The sequence below is a fragment of the Bombyx mori genome, chromosome 11, assembly GCF_030269925.1.
Source record: "Bombyx mori chromosome 11, ASM3026992v2".
In the NCBI taxonomy this organism is placed as follows: domain Eukaryota; kingdom Metazoa; phylum Arthropoda; class Insecta; order Lepidoptera; family Bombycidae; genus Bombyx; species Bombyx mori.
In genome coordinates this window covers 11811294-11827810 of record NC_085117.1, presented here as the reverse complement: position 1 = coordinate 11827810, position 16517 = coordinate 11811294, and the positions used below count along the sequence as shown (strand labels likewise).

General features: G+C 35.7%; 1 protein-coding gene and 1 long non-coding RNA gene across 7 annotated transcripts in view; one reads left to right on the top strand and one right to left on the bottom strand.

The window, feature by feature from the left end:
* The window catches only part of LOC101736633 (actin-binding protein WASF2), a 129808-nt gene that overhangs the window by 110214 nt on the left and 3077 nt on the right, over positions 1–16517 (top strand). For 2 of the 6 annotated variants that reach the window (XM_062671176.1, XM_062671174.1), the window contains exons 2-3: positions 8609–8730; positions 14335–14452. In XM_062671176.1, coding sequence (XP_062527160.1) covers positions 8628–8730; positions 14335–14452 — 221 coding nt within the window. In that variant the 5' untranslated portion in view covers positions 8609–8627. Of the gene's footprint in view, positions 1–3172; positions 3346–8608; positions 8731–9572; positions 12211–14334; positions 14453–16517 lie in introns of those variants that run through there. The other 4 variants (XM_062671177.1, XM_038013798.2, XM_062671173.1 and 1 more) reach the window with 4 other exon arrangements.
* Positions 12956–16217, bottom strand: LOC134199702 (uncharacterized). Its single transcript, XR_009974306.1, has 2 exons — positions 14834–16217; positions 12956–14749 (listed from the first exon to the last, which is right to left on the bottom strand). It is a non-coding gene; the product is annotated as an uncharacterized LOC134199702 (long non-coding RNA).

The window sequence follows — 16517 nt, the reverse complement described above, 5'->3', positions numbered from 1 at the left end:
AATTGCTACACCAATGGTATTATGTCAATACCAACAAAATAGCAACAATCTATAGAACAAAACGGCACATACACATTTATATTGTAATAAAAACCAAATAAACGAGGAAAAATCCATTTTTAATTGGCATATATAACACAAAAAAAACTTTTCCCCTGACCTATCCCTTAATCTATATACATATATTGTATACAAAAAAGTAAGTCAAAATATAACTTGTATTTTTATAACTGCCCGGCTACTAAACATCAGTGTTTTGAACACTTTAAATAGCCTCGACCTACTTCCTTTTAATTTGAAACAAGATATTATAAATAATGTTTGAACCGGATGTCGAATCTTGGATCGACCTTATTCAGATCGAAATTATTGACAGTACGACACCGTAATTTTAAGTCCCTAATGCATACCCAAATGAATTAGTCACTGAGGTAAAAAAACAGATATTAAAACCTGGTCACTTTTTACAGCAACTAAATAAAAACATTACTAATATTAAGAATTGGGAACAATTCACGACAAACACGTTCGTCTAACCCGAAAAATAAGATTCCCTGTAATAAGATGATACTAATATAATTAAGACTGATAAATATACTTATATATATTTAAATCTATATTAAACACTCAGATAAAGAAAAACAAACGTGTTCATGACACGCGTGTTTGCCTGACGCGGGAATCGAACACACGACCCTCGGCCCAGCAGTCATGGGGGCTAAGGGTTAACTACTACAACACCATGTGAGTCAAGTGAGACACCTGTGAGATTGGGACGAACAAAAGCCTTCCGAATATGAAATTCGCAAGGTACTTTAAATTGAATTTTGTTTTTAATAGAAACGAGATATCGTTATGTCGTAACCTGATTTTTGGTGTTACTGCATCATGCAGACAACGTTGCCACATCAAAGTATCCGTCCTATCTACATTAACGAAAAATGCAAATGAATTATATCATAATATATACTGGGCATCATCACATCGTTGATTTTAGTGGTAAACACCGTCATCAGTAACTTTTTTTTTCTAAAATTGTTTGTCTTGTACAGTGTTTGACGCTGTTGTTATTTGATGCTCTTTTATTTGAATTGTGGGATTCCCCGAAATTGCACGTAGCGTTGGGCTTCCCGATATCCGGAGCAGTGTATGTTTTCGTCTTTCCGCAATAGTTTAAAGGATAGCTATTGAATTATATATGTAATTTTGACTTAGAACTAATGTCTCAAGGTGAGTGGCGGTATTGTTTATGAGCTCCAGTTAACGCTAAGTATGGGGTTAGCTCTATGGGAAAAAAGGTACACAATCAATCAATCAATCCATTCATTACAGTATTTCATTTATTAATGATTGATAATATAATTTTGGGAGGCTTAAGCGACAAAGGGAAGATCTTCCACCGAGCGGGTGATATTTTCTCGGTAGACCGACGGTCCGAATCTTGCTGTTCGGAACTTTTATATATGTAAGCTTATCTTGAAAATGTCGTAAGCGAGACTCAGGCATCTGTCAAATATCTTGCGTTGTATGATGGCTACCCGCCACTATAATACATGTAATAATTATTAATTTTTACGTTCTGTTCATAGATTTGATCTACTATGTAGTAAACATGATAACTAAGCCTTTTATAAAGTGCTAAGTGCAGTTGCGTGAAGAATTAACAACAATGTTGTTCAGAAACATGTTTTGTTCGAACGCCGAAGATAGAAATAACCGGATATTTATCGCTCGGACCGCGACATCCTTGTACTGGTTTTGTGGTCATATGTCCTCTTCATATACAATTTGCATACAATCCTTGGAATGCAAGTTTCTTATCTAAAATCAATGAATGGTATTCGAATGTAACGGTTCAAACAAATAGAAGCGGTTTAATTATGAACCGTAATCATTCTTATCCTGCATTATTAACTTGAATATATCTCAATTACAAAACAAATAAAAATCCTTTCGTCTTGTCTCCGTAGTTTCATAGAAAGAGAACAGTAGCGACCTTGTAATAATCAAGGTAACATAAGACTTGATTTATAGTCACAAGAATAGGAACAGAAATCACATGAAAAGATATGTTTTTCTTCTGTCGACGTATTTGCTTATTTAAGCAGACCGGCACACAATTCAGTCGTTGTAATCAAATATTTTTTTATAAAATCGACACCTTAAGCAAAAACATGCATTTGAGAAATGAAAACATAGTAGAATAGTCAATACACAGGGTGTATCAAATTATTCGCTCAAGCGAAAGCCGGTGGGTATAAAAAAACCCATTCGAAAGCTTATATTTTACTAGTAACTTATCATAATTTACGAATTTTTTTATATATCTCTGAACATCTGCTGTATCGTCTGGACAGCCTGATGGACCGCCTTAACGTAGAGACCAGCGTCGTTGGTCGTCGACGATCGCCTCGATGACCCATCGGTCGAGCGTCCTTGGGTTGGCGCCGTGGTCTGGTTGTAATGTTGACCGCGGGAACCCTCCGACTCGGCCCGGGTTCTGACCCCGGAAGGAGATCAGAAGTAGGGTAAGAAAGAGAGTGCAAGTAGTGCGAGTTGTTTGGTGGGTAGGGTTTTATCCTTGGGCCCGCGGTCTGCTCCTAATATCTGCAGACCTTCAAGCTCCACATACCCCGAGTAACCCCTAGACGCGGACTCCTCGTATAAGGCCCATAGCCCTAAATATTTTTTATTAGAAAAATGAAAAATACTTCATAATTAAAAATACTTTTAAATTGAAATACTGGGCTAAGTACCTAAAAACAGTGACAATTACGTTACTTTTCACACAGCAAAAAAATTAACAGTATCTTAAGGTATGAGAGTTTGCTTTAAACATTTACAATACTTCAGTTTCGGTGCCATTTTAAGCAATCGTTGATTTCATATAAAACCTTATCTCGGGGTAAGTAAGCTAAAGTGGTCTCTGTTCGATGCATGTACGCACGGAATCAAAAGAGCCATCAACATGAAATTACGAATGTTTGAACACAACGACGATTACGACACACACCATTCATATGTAACGCATTTACGTTTCTGAATAAGACCGCGATACTGCAATCGCATAGACAATGGCGATTGTTTTCGAGGACGCAGTCGCGCTAGCTGACGGATGACGGCGATGACGCGCCGCCGACTTCTTGTTATTTATTTCGAGCTAGAGAACAGCGCATGGCACGGTCCGACGTTGACAAACAACTTATATTAGCGCTCGTAGACAAATAAGCCGCACCGCCCAGCCAGAGGAACAAGACAATTACTGAGTGAACACAATGACTTCCTCTGATACTAAGCGTGACCTTCAAACCTGTAGCGTCATGATGTTTTAAAAAGCAAAAATTGGTAATTTATTCAAAAATATATAAATTAGATTGTAGCCGCCACTAGCTAGGTCTTTTCAAATTTGGTATAGTTGGGAAATGGTTAAGGATCTGTCATCAATCTTCGTATATTCTTTTACGTGAAAAATCACTGAGCTGCAGAATCAAACATAATGTTTTCAATAAGATGATCTTACAGCAATAAATTGACGATTGAGAAATAACCATGGCGATCTTCTGTTAAACGAAAATAATGATAAATAATAGAATTTTATCACACGACTATCATCTCTTATCAATTGAAATATAATTTGAAAGGCATTTCAATGACAATACTTACACACTGTCATTCATTTAATGTACTGTAACTGTAAAATTACAAACTAAATTAAACAAAACAATTATAAAATTTTAATATAATTGAACCCAGATGATTATATTTAATTTATGAAAACGCTACAATTAATTATATAGTTCTGCTTAATATACCGTACCTACTTATATTTTTACATAGGTGGGTACATGCCTACGCGATTTTGTTTTTATGAAAAAATAAAACAGCATGAACGTATTGTAACATCGAACACACCATTGAACCATTTCGATGAGTATTTGAATGAAATCCTTCAGCACTTGCAGTCCAGTCAGTTCCATGATTTTTTTTTATTGCTTAGAGGGGTGGACGAGCTCACAGCCCACCTGGTGTTAAGTGGTTACTGGAGCCTATAGACATCTAAGACGTAAATGCGCCACCCACCTTGAGATATAAGTTCTAAGGTATCAGTATAGTTACAACGGCTGCCCCATCCTTCAAACCGAAACGCATTACTGCTTCACGGCCGAAATAGGCAGGGTGGTGGTACCTACCCGCGCGGACTCACAAGATGTCCTACCACCAGTAAAACTAATAACAGCAATAACTAATAACAGCAATACTAATAACAGTAATAAGATCTATTAGTTCAATTAATTCACCGTGCATCCAAACGCAGGTCATTTTGTCACCGCTGTTTATATGACGTGATGTTAGACAAGTTTTTCCGCATCGTTGTTCGTTCTCGTATCGAAGCTATGTACTTGTTAGTATTAATTAGAGTAAGTCGGTAGTCAGAGAATGAGGCGGCAAGCCAAGCGCGCCGTCGCAGCCTACGCGTTCACCTTTCTAATTACGCTATGTCTAGACGTCCCGCCAACCTCCTCCCGAAGCCCCTAGCCACCCTACCAAATACAGCCTACGAGTTTCTATCAAACGATTTCCTAGGAGTGCCTTTATTATTTATAAATTTTAAATAAAACTAGTGGTCCCGCAGTAGTCGAAATTCGACTATGATTAATTAAAATTATAAGTTTCAACATTATTATGGTTATATTGTCAAAGACTATTATACTTCTATAATCACAGATTTCGCCAAGACTACACTATAGACAAATAATATTAAAGATAAACAATATTAACCTATTTTCAATTTGACCACAGTTTTTGACAAACTAAAGTTGAACAATAAACCAAGAGTATATATTATTATACATATGTGTGTGTGTCAAATACATGGCAGTGTGTGTAATGTTTTCTGTATTGATTTATTGTATCCTTTATGCATTATTTTAAAAAAATATGAGCATTGTGCACTCCTTCTCTATATTCTCTATAAGTGTGGGAAATTTCATACTCCTCCGTCTGCGCAATTTTCGTAAATAGGGGTACAAAGTTTTTGCATCACGTATTAATATATAGACATTAGGTACGATTATAAAGTACAGAACGGATGAGTGATAAAAGCGAATCAAAAAAATTCAACCCACATTTAATTTTTATCATAAAGAAGAGTTAAAGTTTGTCTGGTTGTGAAAATTTTGCATTAAGCAACGAAACCCGTAACCACGCCTTTTATGTGCTAAAAATAAACACTGGAATTTCATTAATATATGTATGTACGTACGTACTGCTTACTACGTACCTACACTGATTCACAATTTCACGCGAACTCTTGAATGTCATTCCATGGCTTAAATTTGTTGCCTTTTGTGTCAAATATATGTAGATAAACGAGTATATAAGATGATAAGAAGGATGCCATGCGTATCTGCATTATACCACAGTGCTGCCTGTTTCTACCGCGAAACAGTCATGCATTCAAGTTTAGCCAAGGCTGCACTATAAAAAATATTAATAAAGACAAACAATATTTAATCCATTCTCAATTTGACTACAGACGTCAAGAACAAAAGTTTGACAATAAATAGTATGCATGCGTGTGTGCGTCAAATATATGGTATGTAGTGTGTGTAATGTTTTCTTTATTGATTTAATGTATCTTTTATGCATTATTTTAAAAAAATATTAGCATTGTGCACTTCTTCTCTATATCCTGTATACCTAAGTGTGGAAAATTTCATACTCCTTCGTCCGCGCAATTTTCGTAAAAAGGGATACAAAGTTCACGTATCACGTATTAATATGTAAATATCCATAAATACCCATCATGGTCCGTCGAGTTGACGTAGATCGGAGACTCAATTGGTTTTAAATACTTTGAGTTGACGGCAGGCCCTTCGCACCGGAACGCATGATTGTTCGAAACCCCATTAGAAAGATGGTGGATTCTGTCAATATAAGCTTATATTATGCCCTTTAAATTTGCGTATTTCAAAATTTTAATAAATTTGCGTGTTTCGAAATTTCCATAAATGTGGAAAGTCGTTCGTGAACACGTTTTAGCCTTACGTAAGATTTACTTACCAAAACACCGATCTATTTCAGTGAAAATATTATGATTTTATTAATATAAGTATATTCTTTTCATTATTTTAATTATATTCATTTCATTAAAATAATTGTAGATTTACGTCGCTTCATTATAATTTTAATTATTTTAATTATATTTATGAACGGTGATAAGAAGAGCGTGATATTGTCGTGATATGTTAATATAAATCTGTCCCTGACGGACAAAATAATGTAGGAAGATAACAAAGTTGAAATTATTAATAACCTTATCTACCAGACAGCTGCTTATTTCCGTAAAGAATTAGCCGTTGATTATTGGGAATGTCGTTTAGTGTTGCGACACTGATCGGAATGACTGTGCCGAGGGCGCGTCACGTGAATATTTGTGAGTTGACCAGGACAGGTAAGCAGCAGGGAGTACTTCGAGCCACGTGGCCAGGTACCGCCAGCTGGAGAAGTTATTTCGGTGGTCGCCCGCAGGCCCCGGCAGACCGACACCAGACGACGGCGCCGCCCCCGCGCTCCTCTTGATCTCTATTAATACCCGCACTGTGCATTCTTGGGCGAACGATGTCGAATTTTTGTCGAGTACGCGCGACCACATGCCGTTTGTTTTGGCTTGAACCACAAACTAAATACCGGGTGTAAAAGGATCAATCCCAAAAGCAAAAATAGTGCTGGTTCGCTTCTATTTTTTATTTAAAAAAATCTCTATCAAAAGCTTACACATTCAGTTAATGTATTACCCTACGCGCAATGTAATACAATTAAAATTAAATGACATGAGAGGTCAACGGTCTCGTGTGAGGCGGTGCCGGCATTCACCAGCTGTCTTAGCTTTGGATTACGGGTTGAGCCCTATTGAATATTGTTTTGTTTATTCTAAGATAGTAATATACATTTTAGCTTATGGAACGACTAGCTTACACCCTGTATCGCTTGATCAAATTATTATTATGAAGAACAGCAATGGGATCAATAACCGTTAAAATTCAAACGATTAAAAAGGGTAGATAAAAAAAAGAAAGACAGGATACGTCAGTAGTTTGCGTCAAATTAATATCGAAAACCAAGTATATTAAATAATAAAACGCAACAAGAATCCAGCTCCGTGATTAGATTTTAGAAATACTAACTGATCTAACTAACTACAAAATCAAATTTCTATTAGGTATGTGACATTTTCATTTTGCTGTGTACTATAAATCTTAAACACACGATAAACAAATTCTATTGCTCGTATTAAATTTGAGTGTACGCGCTATGCTTCGCTTGAATGTCGAGATATTCTTATTAAGGTTGCTAAAATTAACCCAACCACGCAAACAACTCTCGTGCGAAAATAGATGCGTACCCAATACATACATCTTATTTAAATCTACGTGCTTTTTGTTACCAGTTTAAACACTAGATTAAAAAATATATAAATATCGATTTATTAACCAAAGGGACATATCGATAGATATGAAATAAATAACTCTTTTTCATTTTTAATTTCACTCTTACTATTTTTGCGTGTCTGATAAATAAATGCAATTTTGCATTTTTCTCAAAAATACAGCCATCAAAATTAGCTGTCACTAGACTTTTATCGTAATGGTTCACATCCACAACATTCGTTAATTAGAAGAAGAAATTGGGAACCGCTGAACAAGAAGACAACGAAGACAACGCTCTGGTCTGATTTCTGCAGGTGCTATTGATTTTTATTTCGTGATCTCGAAATTAGTAAAGAACATCCTTTTATGCTCTATACCACATGCTCCCTCAAAGTTCTAATGAAATCAGTGGAGTTCAAATGTTTTTTTTAGTTTGCTTCTAAATTAACGTGGCACAGTTAATGCGCGAACATTATACTTATATACCCACGCTCGCATAATTATGTAACGTTTTATATGTGTTTAAAACCATATTATGTAAATAAAATGAACCGATCCTTTGAAAATTTTTTTATAAATATATGGATGTATGATGATATACATATATATTAATATAGTTGATTTTTATTGTTCAAAAGACAATTGATGATACTAAATTAACAATTTACTCAACTATCTAAATGTACAGAACTTTGAAACCAGTTTAAAAATACATTCACTGGCTACAGGCTTCCTCTACGATGGTGCTACGAGTACGGGCTACGTTTCTCAAACTTCAAGTAACTAAACTATTTTAACAAAATTCTCTTTTCGTTTATCCAATAAAGCCTAACTTTCCAATCATGGGGCTATTTATCAAGTAAATCACAAACCGACAGAATTTAAATCTTTTTTTTTTTTTTTTTTTTTTTTATTGCCTTTGTAGGCAAATCTAAAACAAATGCAATCACTTTTTCACTGAAATTAATATAACAGCTTAATTACTTTGTATATCATTTCGTGAACAACTTTTATGTGACAACTAAAAAATCGACTCTTAGTAGTGAAGAGATGAAAAGCTTTTGGCGGCTTTTGGCTGCATTATCTCATACCATGTATCTGTCAGCATTCTTTATCCGTATTTATATTGTTGTGTCCACTACAATATTGGATTCCATGAATGTGACTTCATATTTCAGGGTGGTGGTGGGCAGGCGCATGTATTGGCGCCGCTGTGCTGTTATGTGCCGCGGGTGCATTGGCACGTCCGCACTTGCGAAGAAGAAACGTTGCCGCCACACCCGATGCTCCTACCAACACTGTGAGTCTTCCACTAAATATTGTCCTTCGATTTTTCTTTTCTTTCTTATTGCATTATCAACGTTATTATACGTAATTAAAACGAATTATTTATTCATTTACAAGTATTGCCAAACAGTAGTGGAGAGAGTTGCAACAGATAAGAAAAAAAATCTAACGTTCTAAACACTTGATATCTGTAAGGTATATAACTGGCAATCTCAATATGCATTAAAGAAAGCGAAACAACAAAAATAAAACCCCTAAAGTAAAACATAAAATAGTTATAGTAATAAATACATATCATTAGGGTTGATGAGGTAAAACCAGCATTTGTGAATTTATTTCTTACTATAGTTAATGGTTAATTAGTTGAGAAGTCGGTAAATATATCAAGACTTTCTTACTAATTGTGTGATTACAAAGGCTAACCAGACGAAAAACAAGCGGATGTTTGCCTGAATTGGTTCTAACAGAACGCGGACTAAGAAAAGCAATAGGGAGGCGATGCAATTTGGATGGCTCTTTCAAAGATCATTTATTTAGGATGCATTGAAAGTCAACAGAGTTGTTGATAACTCGACGTGGATAACAAACTTAACATGTCAGTCAGGTCCGTCACTCAATGTTTACATTATATAATGTTCAACCCTGCCACTATACTACTAGGTAAGTGGTCTAAAACGTCATGGCATGCGGCCAAACTTTCTTTTTAATACTCTTAATGCTGTTAACATAGATTTATATGTAACTCTACTTACAAACGTCGCAGCCCCAGTCTAACTTACTTCTGACATAGCTATTATATAGCTATATGTAATAGAATTCTTTTTTATTTCCGTAGCATTCCTGAGTATAAAACCTAACGACTCGTTCGCGGCATCTGTGATTGTGTTAATTATTTTTATATTACTAGAGATACCCCGCGGTTTGAGTGGCGTTAAATTTGTAAAAAAGGGTGAAATAAGTTAAAAACGGTTGCTTGTGTCACTCTCTGCTTCATAAACTATCAGTCCTATTATGTATGCGATGGTAGATTAAGTATCCATTAAGCATAAGATTAACCTAAAATTCGTTTCTAATGAAATGGATAACGGTGTCCATAGTTTTGACAATGTGTGTAAATGCCACCTCTCGCCTTACGACTTGAGTCTATGTATCTTGTATAGTAATTACACAATTATATTTTTTGCGGGTTTTATTTTTATTACACGACATTATTCGTTAATTGTGAAAGTCGTTCGTGAACATGTAAGTACGTACGAGTTAAGTAGGTACGTATTTCATTAGACAAAATTGGTATCTGCCGGCGAGATTTCAACATCGGCCTAGTCGTATCGCTACGAATACACAAAAAATCTTACCATTTGGACCACAACGACTTCAGTTAAAATTTCAATACAAAATACTTGAAATAGATGGAAATCCACAAAAATACTTATTATACATAAAAACTAATTATACATATAAAAATAGTTTTATTGTTGTTATCGTTACTTGATACAATTCAATTGAAACTACGATCTCTGGTTTCAACTGAGTTTATTGGGTGGCTCAAGGACATTGTGAATGTTTTTCCTCCCGATCCACTAACGGTGCTTTTAGGTACCTCAAGCACCGGTCATCGTTCTCGTCGAACCCGTCGCTTGCGACGAAGTAAGTTAACCCACAGACACAGCCCATTGAGTTTCTCGCCGGACCTTCTCAGTGGATCACTTTTCCGATCCGGTGGTAAATTCTGCGAATAACGGCTCTTGCTAGGGTTCGTGTTAGCAACGTCGTCAGGTTTGAGCCCCGTGAGCTCACCTACTAGTTAAGATTACGCTGAAATAGCATCTGAAGGCTATCAGCATAGGTAGAAAAAAAAAGTGAATGTTTTATGAACCCCAGCATCAGTTAACGTCTAGTCGGCTGTCCACGCAGGTGAAGCTGCAGGCAAAAAAGTAGTTGCAAAATAATATAAAATATCATTAATAATACCCAAGACAGGTCACAATAATTAGAAATCTACGTCAGCCGTTTCCAACATAAATCTGAATACAAGTGCTTCTTCACTTTTTCATGAATGTTACATAATTGACTTGATCCGTACCTAACTTAAAAGAGCCCTGTAAAAAGAAAGGATAAATTCAGAATATCTTTGATGCCCGCTAAATAAAAGATCATCAAGCTGAATCAATGCCGTACTATCGAAAAAGCTCTCCCATCTTTAACATCTTAAACGATGATAGTCTGTTGGGCAACATGGGACAACGTGAAATCCATGCTCATTGAGTAATATGCTTTCAGTTGACTGACAACTACTGACATTAAACATTACACTAAAAATAATTAAATTGATCTTCTATTTTAAAATAAAACCGTTTAAAAAATGATGACATCGATATTTAGAAACATTTCAATCAGAAATAAGTTCCTCGTTTGTTAATCGATATTAAGTAAAACAGTTCATTGCCTAATTAAAAAAAAAAGAAAGAAACAGAACCAGTAGTGTCTAATTATTTTTAGTCTAAGCATACGACACGCAAAGATAAAAAGAAAGTAAACTGTTTTGAAAGAGTTAAAATTTATTTTGACCAAGTCTCATATGTACTTATGATACATTATCAATGTGGATACTGGTTACGTAGGTATACTCTACGTGACTACAACTCCATCATTGAACGATGCCAACCCTGTCCGTCTCGTCTCGCAAGCCGACGACGCGTCATCGTTCACTATTACCATTCTGCTGTTATAGCTACGCATGTATAACACCAACAGTAGCTGCCATCGAGCTCGACTTCCATGTGTGATATTATACATTCTATTACATACACAGTCCGTTGTCACACAAACACATTTTACTCACACTAGTAGTCAAATTTTCATCGTATTATTGCACCTACCGGAATGAGTACGCACACAAAGTTAACTAGACAGAACGTATAAATGTGTGTGTAGCAGTAATACAACCATATCAAAATTGTTGTTGTGTGCGACGACATCGGGGCAGCCGGTGCACCGCCAACCCCTCCCGCACTCCCCAGTCCTCACTACGCGACTGCGAACGCCGCGCCGCGTCCGTTCGCGTCATTGAACAACAAGACTCGCTCGATGGCAGATGTCTCCCTGCCAATATGAAAAAAAGAACTGCAAAACTCTGTAATGAAATACGCGATAGTGAAATTAAGATGTTATTTTATTAAATAAATAATTTTATTTTTATAGTGTAAATAACATTATAACAAATTTTATTTATTAGTGAATTATAGTAAATTATTGTAAACGCGCTTATCTCTGGTACCCTGTGATTGTTTTATTTTAAAATTTACTGCTAAAAAGAAATTCTAAAATTGAGTGACGGTGCGGTGCAATCTCGAAATGTTTGTCAATCGTATTTGATTTGTTTATTAGTGACTATATATTGTGTCATTAAAAGTGGATAAGGGAATACAACACTGCCTGTCATCGGTAGGTGAAAAACCTACCAGAATTATTGTGGACGACACTGTTTCAAATAGTAAGTAAACATTTCAAATGACCATCGTTTAATCCAAACAAACGTATGCAGACAAACAACTATCAGCAGTTAGGTTGGAATCTACCAATCTTAAAAACAAATTGTAAATGAGCTTGCGACAAAGTGGAAGAATGTTTATAGTGGAGACAAGTGAGGCCCGAGGCGAGTTGGATGGCCGCGAGACGGCAGGAGCGTGCCAAGTGATAAGAGGCGCGCCGATAGCGACGTCACACCCAGACATTGTTTGTGTGAATTTAAATAAATTTTCATGACAGTTCGGTAATCAGCTCTAGCCATATCACAGTTGTGACATACAAACTTGATAAAATGTGCAGAGCAACACGCTCATCGGAAGCTGTGGGTTTTTTTATTGTAGAAAACAAATTACTTTTTATTATCTATTTGACTGAATGAGCTTGAGTGAACGAAGTGACATTACATTGTTGTTGTTTTCACCTACATACATTATTCACATGCTTACATTTCCTTTGCTATCTATAAGACTGTTTTAAAAATTGAAATTGTAAATATGAAATTATTTTATTCCCAGAAAATAAACATGTAATAATAATAATTTACTTAACTCTTACTGAGTAAACTAAGGTCTGGGTTCTTATTTTCCCCCTAAAATGTATCTGACAAATAAATTTAAAAACATCAACTGATTTATGAATATTGCACAATTAATATATTCAAGGGAATTTATTTAATATTATGATTTAAAAAATATTCCAAAAATTTAAGATATTATAAAAATGAGAATAATATAACTATGGTTTAGAGCCCCAATATATTTAAGACAGGATGTCTTAGTCACTAAACATTTGAATGAATAGGTGCAAAAATCCCACTAGGCTTGCCTAAATGCATTATCTATTCTATTATCTGTAATGAAAATACAAATAATTGTAATAAAAAAAATATGTTAAGTTAAACTGTTTATTACAGAACAGATCACAAATTGACTAAATAAGATATGTTTTTTTTTTTGTTAGAAAATGTTACAAAATCCAATATGAGTTATATCAACACTTTTTTATTTGTTTCATTCTTATGATAATGAGAGCCAGAGACAACAAAATTTGAACATTTGACCCATTTTACATACCCATGTATTTTAAAGGTATCTGAAATATTTTAAACCAATGGAATTGTATATGCTATCAATAATTTTTGCATTGAAATGTCATTGGATGATGGCAAATTGTTTAGTCTACAACTCAACATGATCAATTTCAAAGCAAAACATTGTTAAGCCTCATAAATTCTACACATAAAATAGAATCTTGCATACCAATCAATAGCTTTCAAAACAAACTAATATTGACTATACAGACGGATGTTATTACTCAAAGAAGATTAAATTACAAAACATGGTAAGAAAGTTCAAGTCACACTTCTTGGAAATAAGTAAGAGGAGTTTATTTTCATACTTGAATATCATATTATTGCTAACAAATAACAAAATGGAATATTTTTGAAATGCTGCAGTAAAGACAATTATGTAATACATAAAAATAGCATGATGTAATCTGATTTTTGGTATTAACACAAAATAAGTACTTAGTCAATGAAAAATTAAAAGGTCAAAGACCAGTCATGCTTGTAGAAAAAACACAAAGAATCACAAAAAATATATATTATATTTTGGGTGATTCCAAATGTGAATCAATGCAAAATCATCTCATGGAATAATACATTATTACATTTCTGTATAATTTTCTTGTAGATCAAGATCGTAGACATAACAGCATTAATGCTATCCATCCACTTTAAGAAATCAGGTCGAAGTTCTCATTGTAACGGCTGTCCCAAGTAAAAAAGAAAATCTTTTTTTTTATTGCTTAGTTGGGTAGACGAGCTCACAGCCCACCTTGTGTTAAGTGGTTACTGGAGCCCATAGACATCCACAACGTAAATGCGCCACACACCTTGAGATATAAATTCTAAGGTCTCAAGTATAGTTACAACGGCTGCCCCGCCCTTTAAATCGAAACGCATTACTACTTCACGGCAGAAATAGGCAGGGTGGTGGTACCCAACCGCGCGGACTCACAAGAGGTCCTACCACCAGTAAAACCTAAATCCGATTGACGTAGAAGATGACCACATAAGTGAGAGCAGTGTGTTGTGATTTGCAGATGCTCTCGGTACAAGCGCCGGGGTGCGCGGGCATGGAGCGGCTGGGCGCGCCGGGGGGGCCGCGCCTGCGGCACGATCACAGACACCATCATTCCACACTGTAAGTATACTTATTATTTAATATTCATTTACATTTGTGTAAGTTGTATAACATCGAAACTTTTTTTCACAAGTAGGTCAATATATTATTCAATCGTCTTGTTATAAATCCATCTATCTGGGCTCGATAATAGTACCGCATCTGCTTTTGGAATCGCAATAATACAAGAAATTTCTAACAATTTTTAAAAACTTACCTATAAGAGTAACGTACCGATGAAAAGAGAAAATCAAGAATTTGTAGGCACGTTTATGTACGTTACGTATAAGGGCGTCACGTCAGTTGTAACGATCAAATCTGCAAAATTCCAAACAATATTCTATCAAGAAAACTTGACAAAACCTGAATAGATCAATGGGAAATCGACAAAAATGGGCTTACTGGTGGTAGGATCTCTGCTGAGTCCGCGCGGGTAGGTACCACCGCCTTGCCTATTTCTGCCGTGAAGCAGTAATGCGTTTCGATCTGAAGGGTAGGGCAGCCGTTGTAACTATACTGAGATCTTAGAACTGATGTCTAAAGGTGGGTGGCGCATTTACGTTGTAGCTGTCTATGTGCTCCAGTAACCACTTAACACCAGGTGGGCTGTGAGCTTGTCCACCCATCTAAACAATACAAAATAAAAAAATAAAAAACTAGAGATGAAAAAAACTACATAACTCCTTTTTTTCTTGAAGTGGGTAAATTATTATTTTATTTTATACTAATTATATAAATCAATACTTGTCCATTCTATATTGAGCAAAAATTTTAAATAAGAAAGGTCTGTGTCCTTTACGTAAAAATGCAATACTTAAAAACTGAGGAATTGTTAAAGCTCATATTGTACAATGTATTACAATAGATCATTTTTGCAACGTACCCACCTACTCTGAATTAACTAACTACCCTCCTCCTGTGTTTCTCGACGTATAAGACATAACTTTCCTCTGCGAATCGCCGCATAGTACTAGTAGTTAGTTACCCTAGCGATGGTATCACCAGGGTCTGGGACGAATTGCCGGTCGGAATCAATAATTTTGTGGAATATTTGACATTCTGGTCTGAGCTGTATTTGTTTGTCTCGTGTGTGTTTCGAACACCCGTAACGCGGGAGATAATTCTAGGTTGAAGCCGTTGAATATGGACGTTGTTTAGAGGCTCCTGAAGGACAAGAATGACAAATAGCGCATTGGTTACACAGCCAAAGATGTTCTTAGACATCTCCGAGCGATATTGCAAAATCATGTGAGCCGTAATTGTTGATGAGGAGTAGAAAACGACGGAATACCACAAAAATTGTAAGGGTGGAAGTGTCGGCCAATGCTAAGTCATATGCGCTTAAAAAGTACCTAGAAGATTAGACAATCTAAACTCCTAACTGCTGAGGATATCCAACGGCAACGCTCATTTGACAATAAATAATCAATACCAAATATTTGCAATACTTTTAGAAAGTAGGGCATATAAAATTCTATAGCCACTAGTCCAAAAGCTACCTTAGTGACGCGTTTGCCCTCGACGATGTCGAAATTTCCGACTACACAATTGCAAGACAAGCAGAATGTAATCCCTACCATTCAAGTATGGAATGATACCTAGATATAGATATAGATACTAGAGATGATACCTAGATGTAGATATAGATATAGACCTAGATATAGATACCTTTTTAATGCTCGTAAGTCACACTCAATACTTCAACCTCATGCGTTAAGGTGGGTAGCCTTCACGTGATGATAATGTATGAGCTCAGTAAAAACTTATCTGAATACCAGCTGGTTTACTAAACTAAAGTATCAAATAGCCGTGTGCCGGGCGCCAAGATGCACTAGTCAATTGCAAGGGTCGATGTTTGACAAAAACTGAAATATATTTTAAAATAAACACTGCCCCGTCACTTTATAGCAACAGTACCAACAGATCTTTGTTCGGTAATGCAGACCTGTTTCTTCTGTGCTGCCCATTCTCACCCATGAGAAGAAAAAGGGATGGTGCTATTTTAGACCACCACCACCTAGCCGAATACAATATCATCTTACACGTAAATAAACTACCTGTTCTAACCAAAAACCATGCTTTTTAG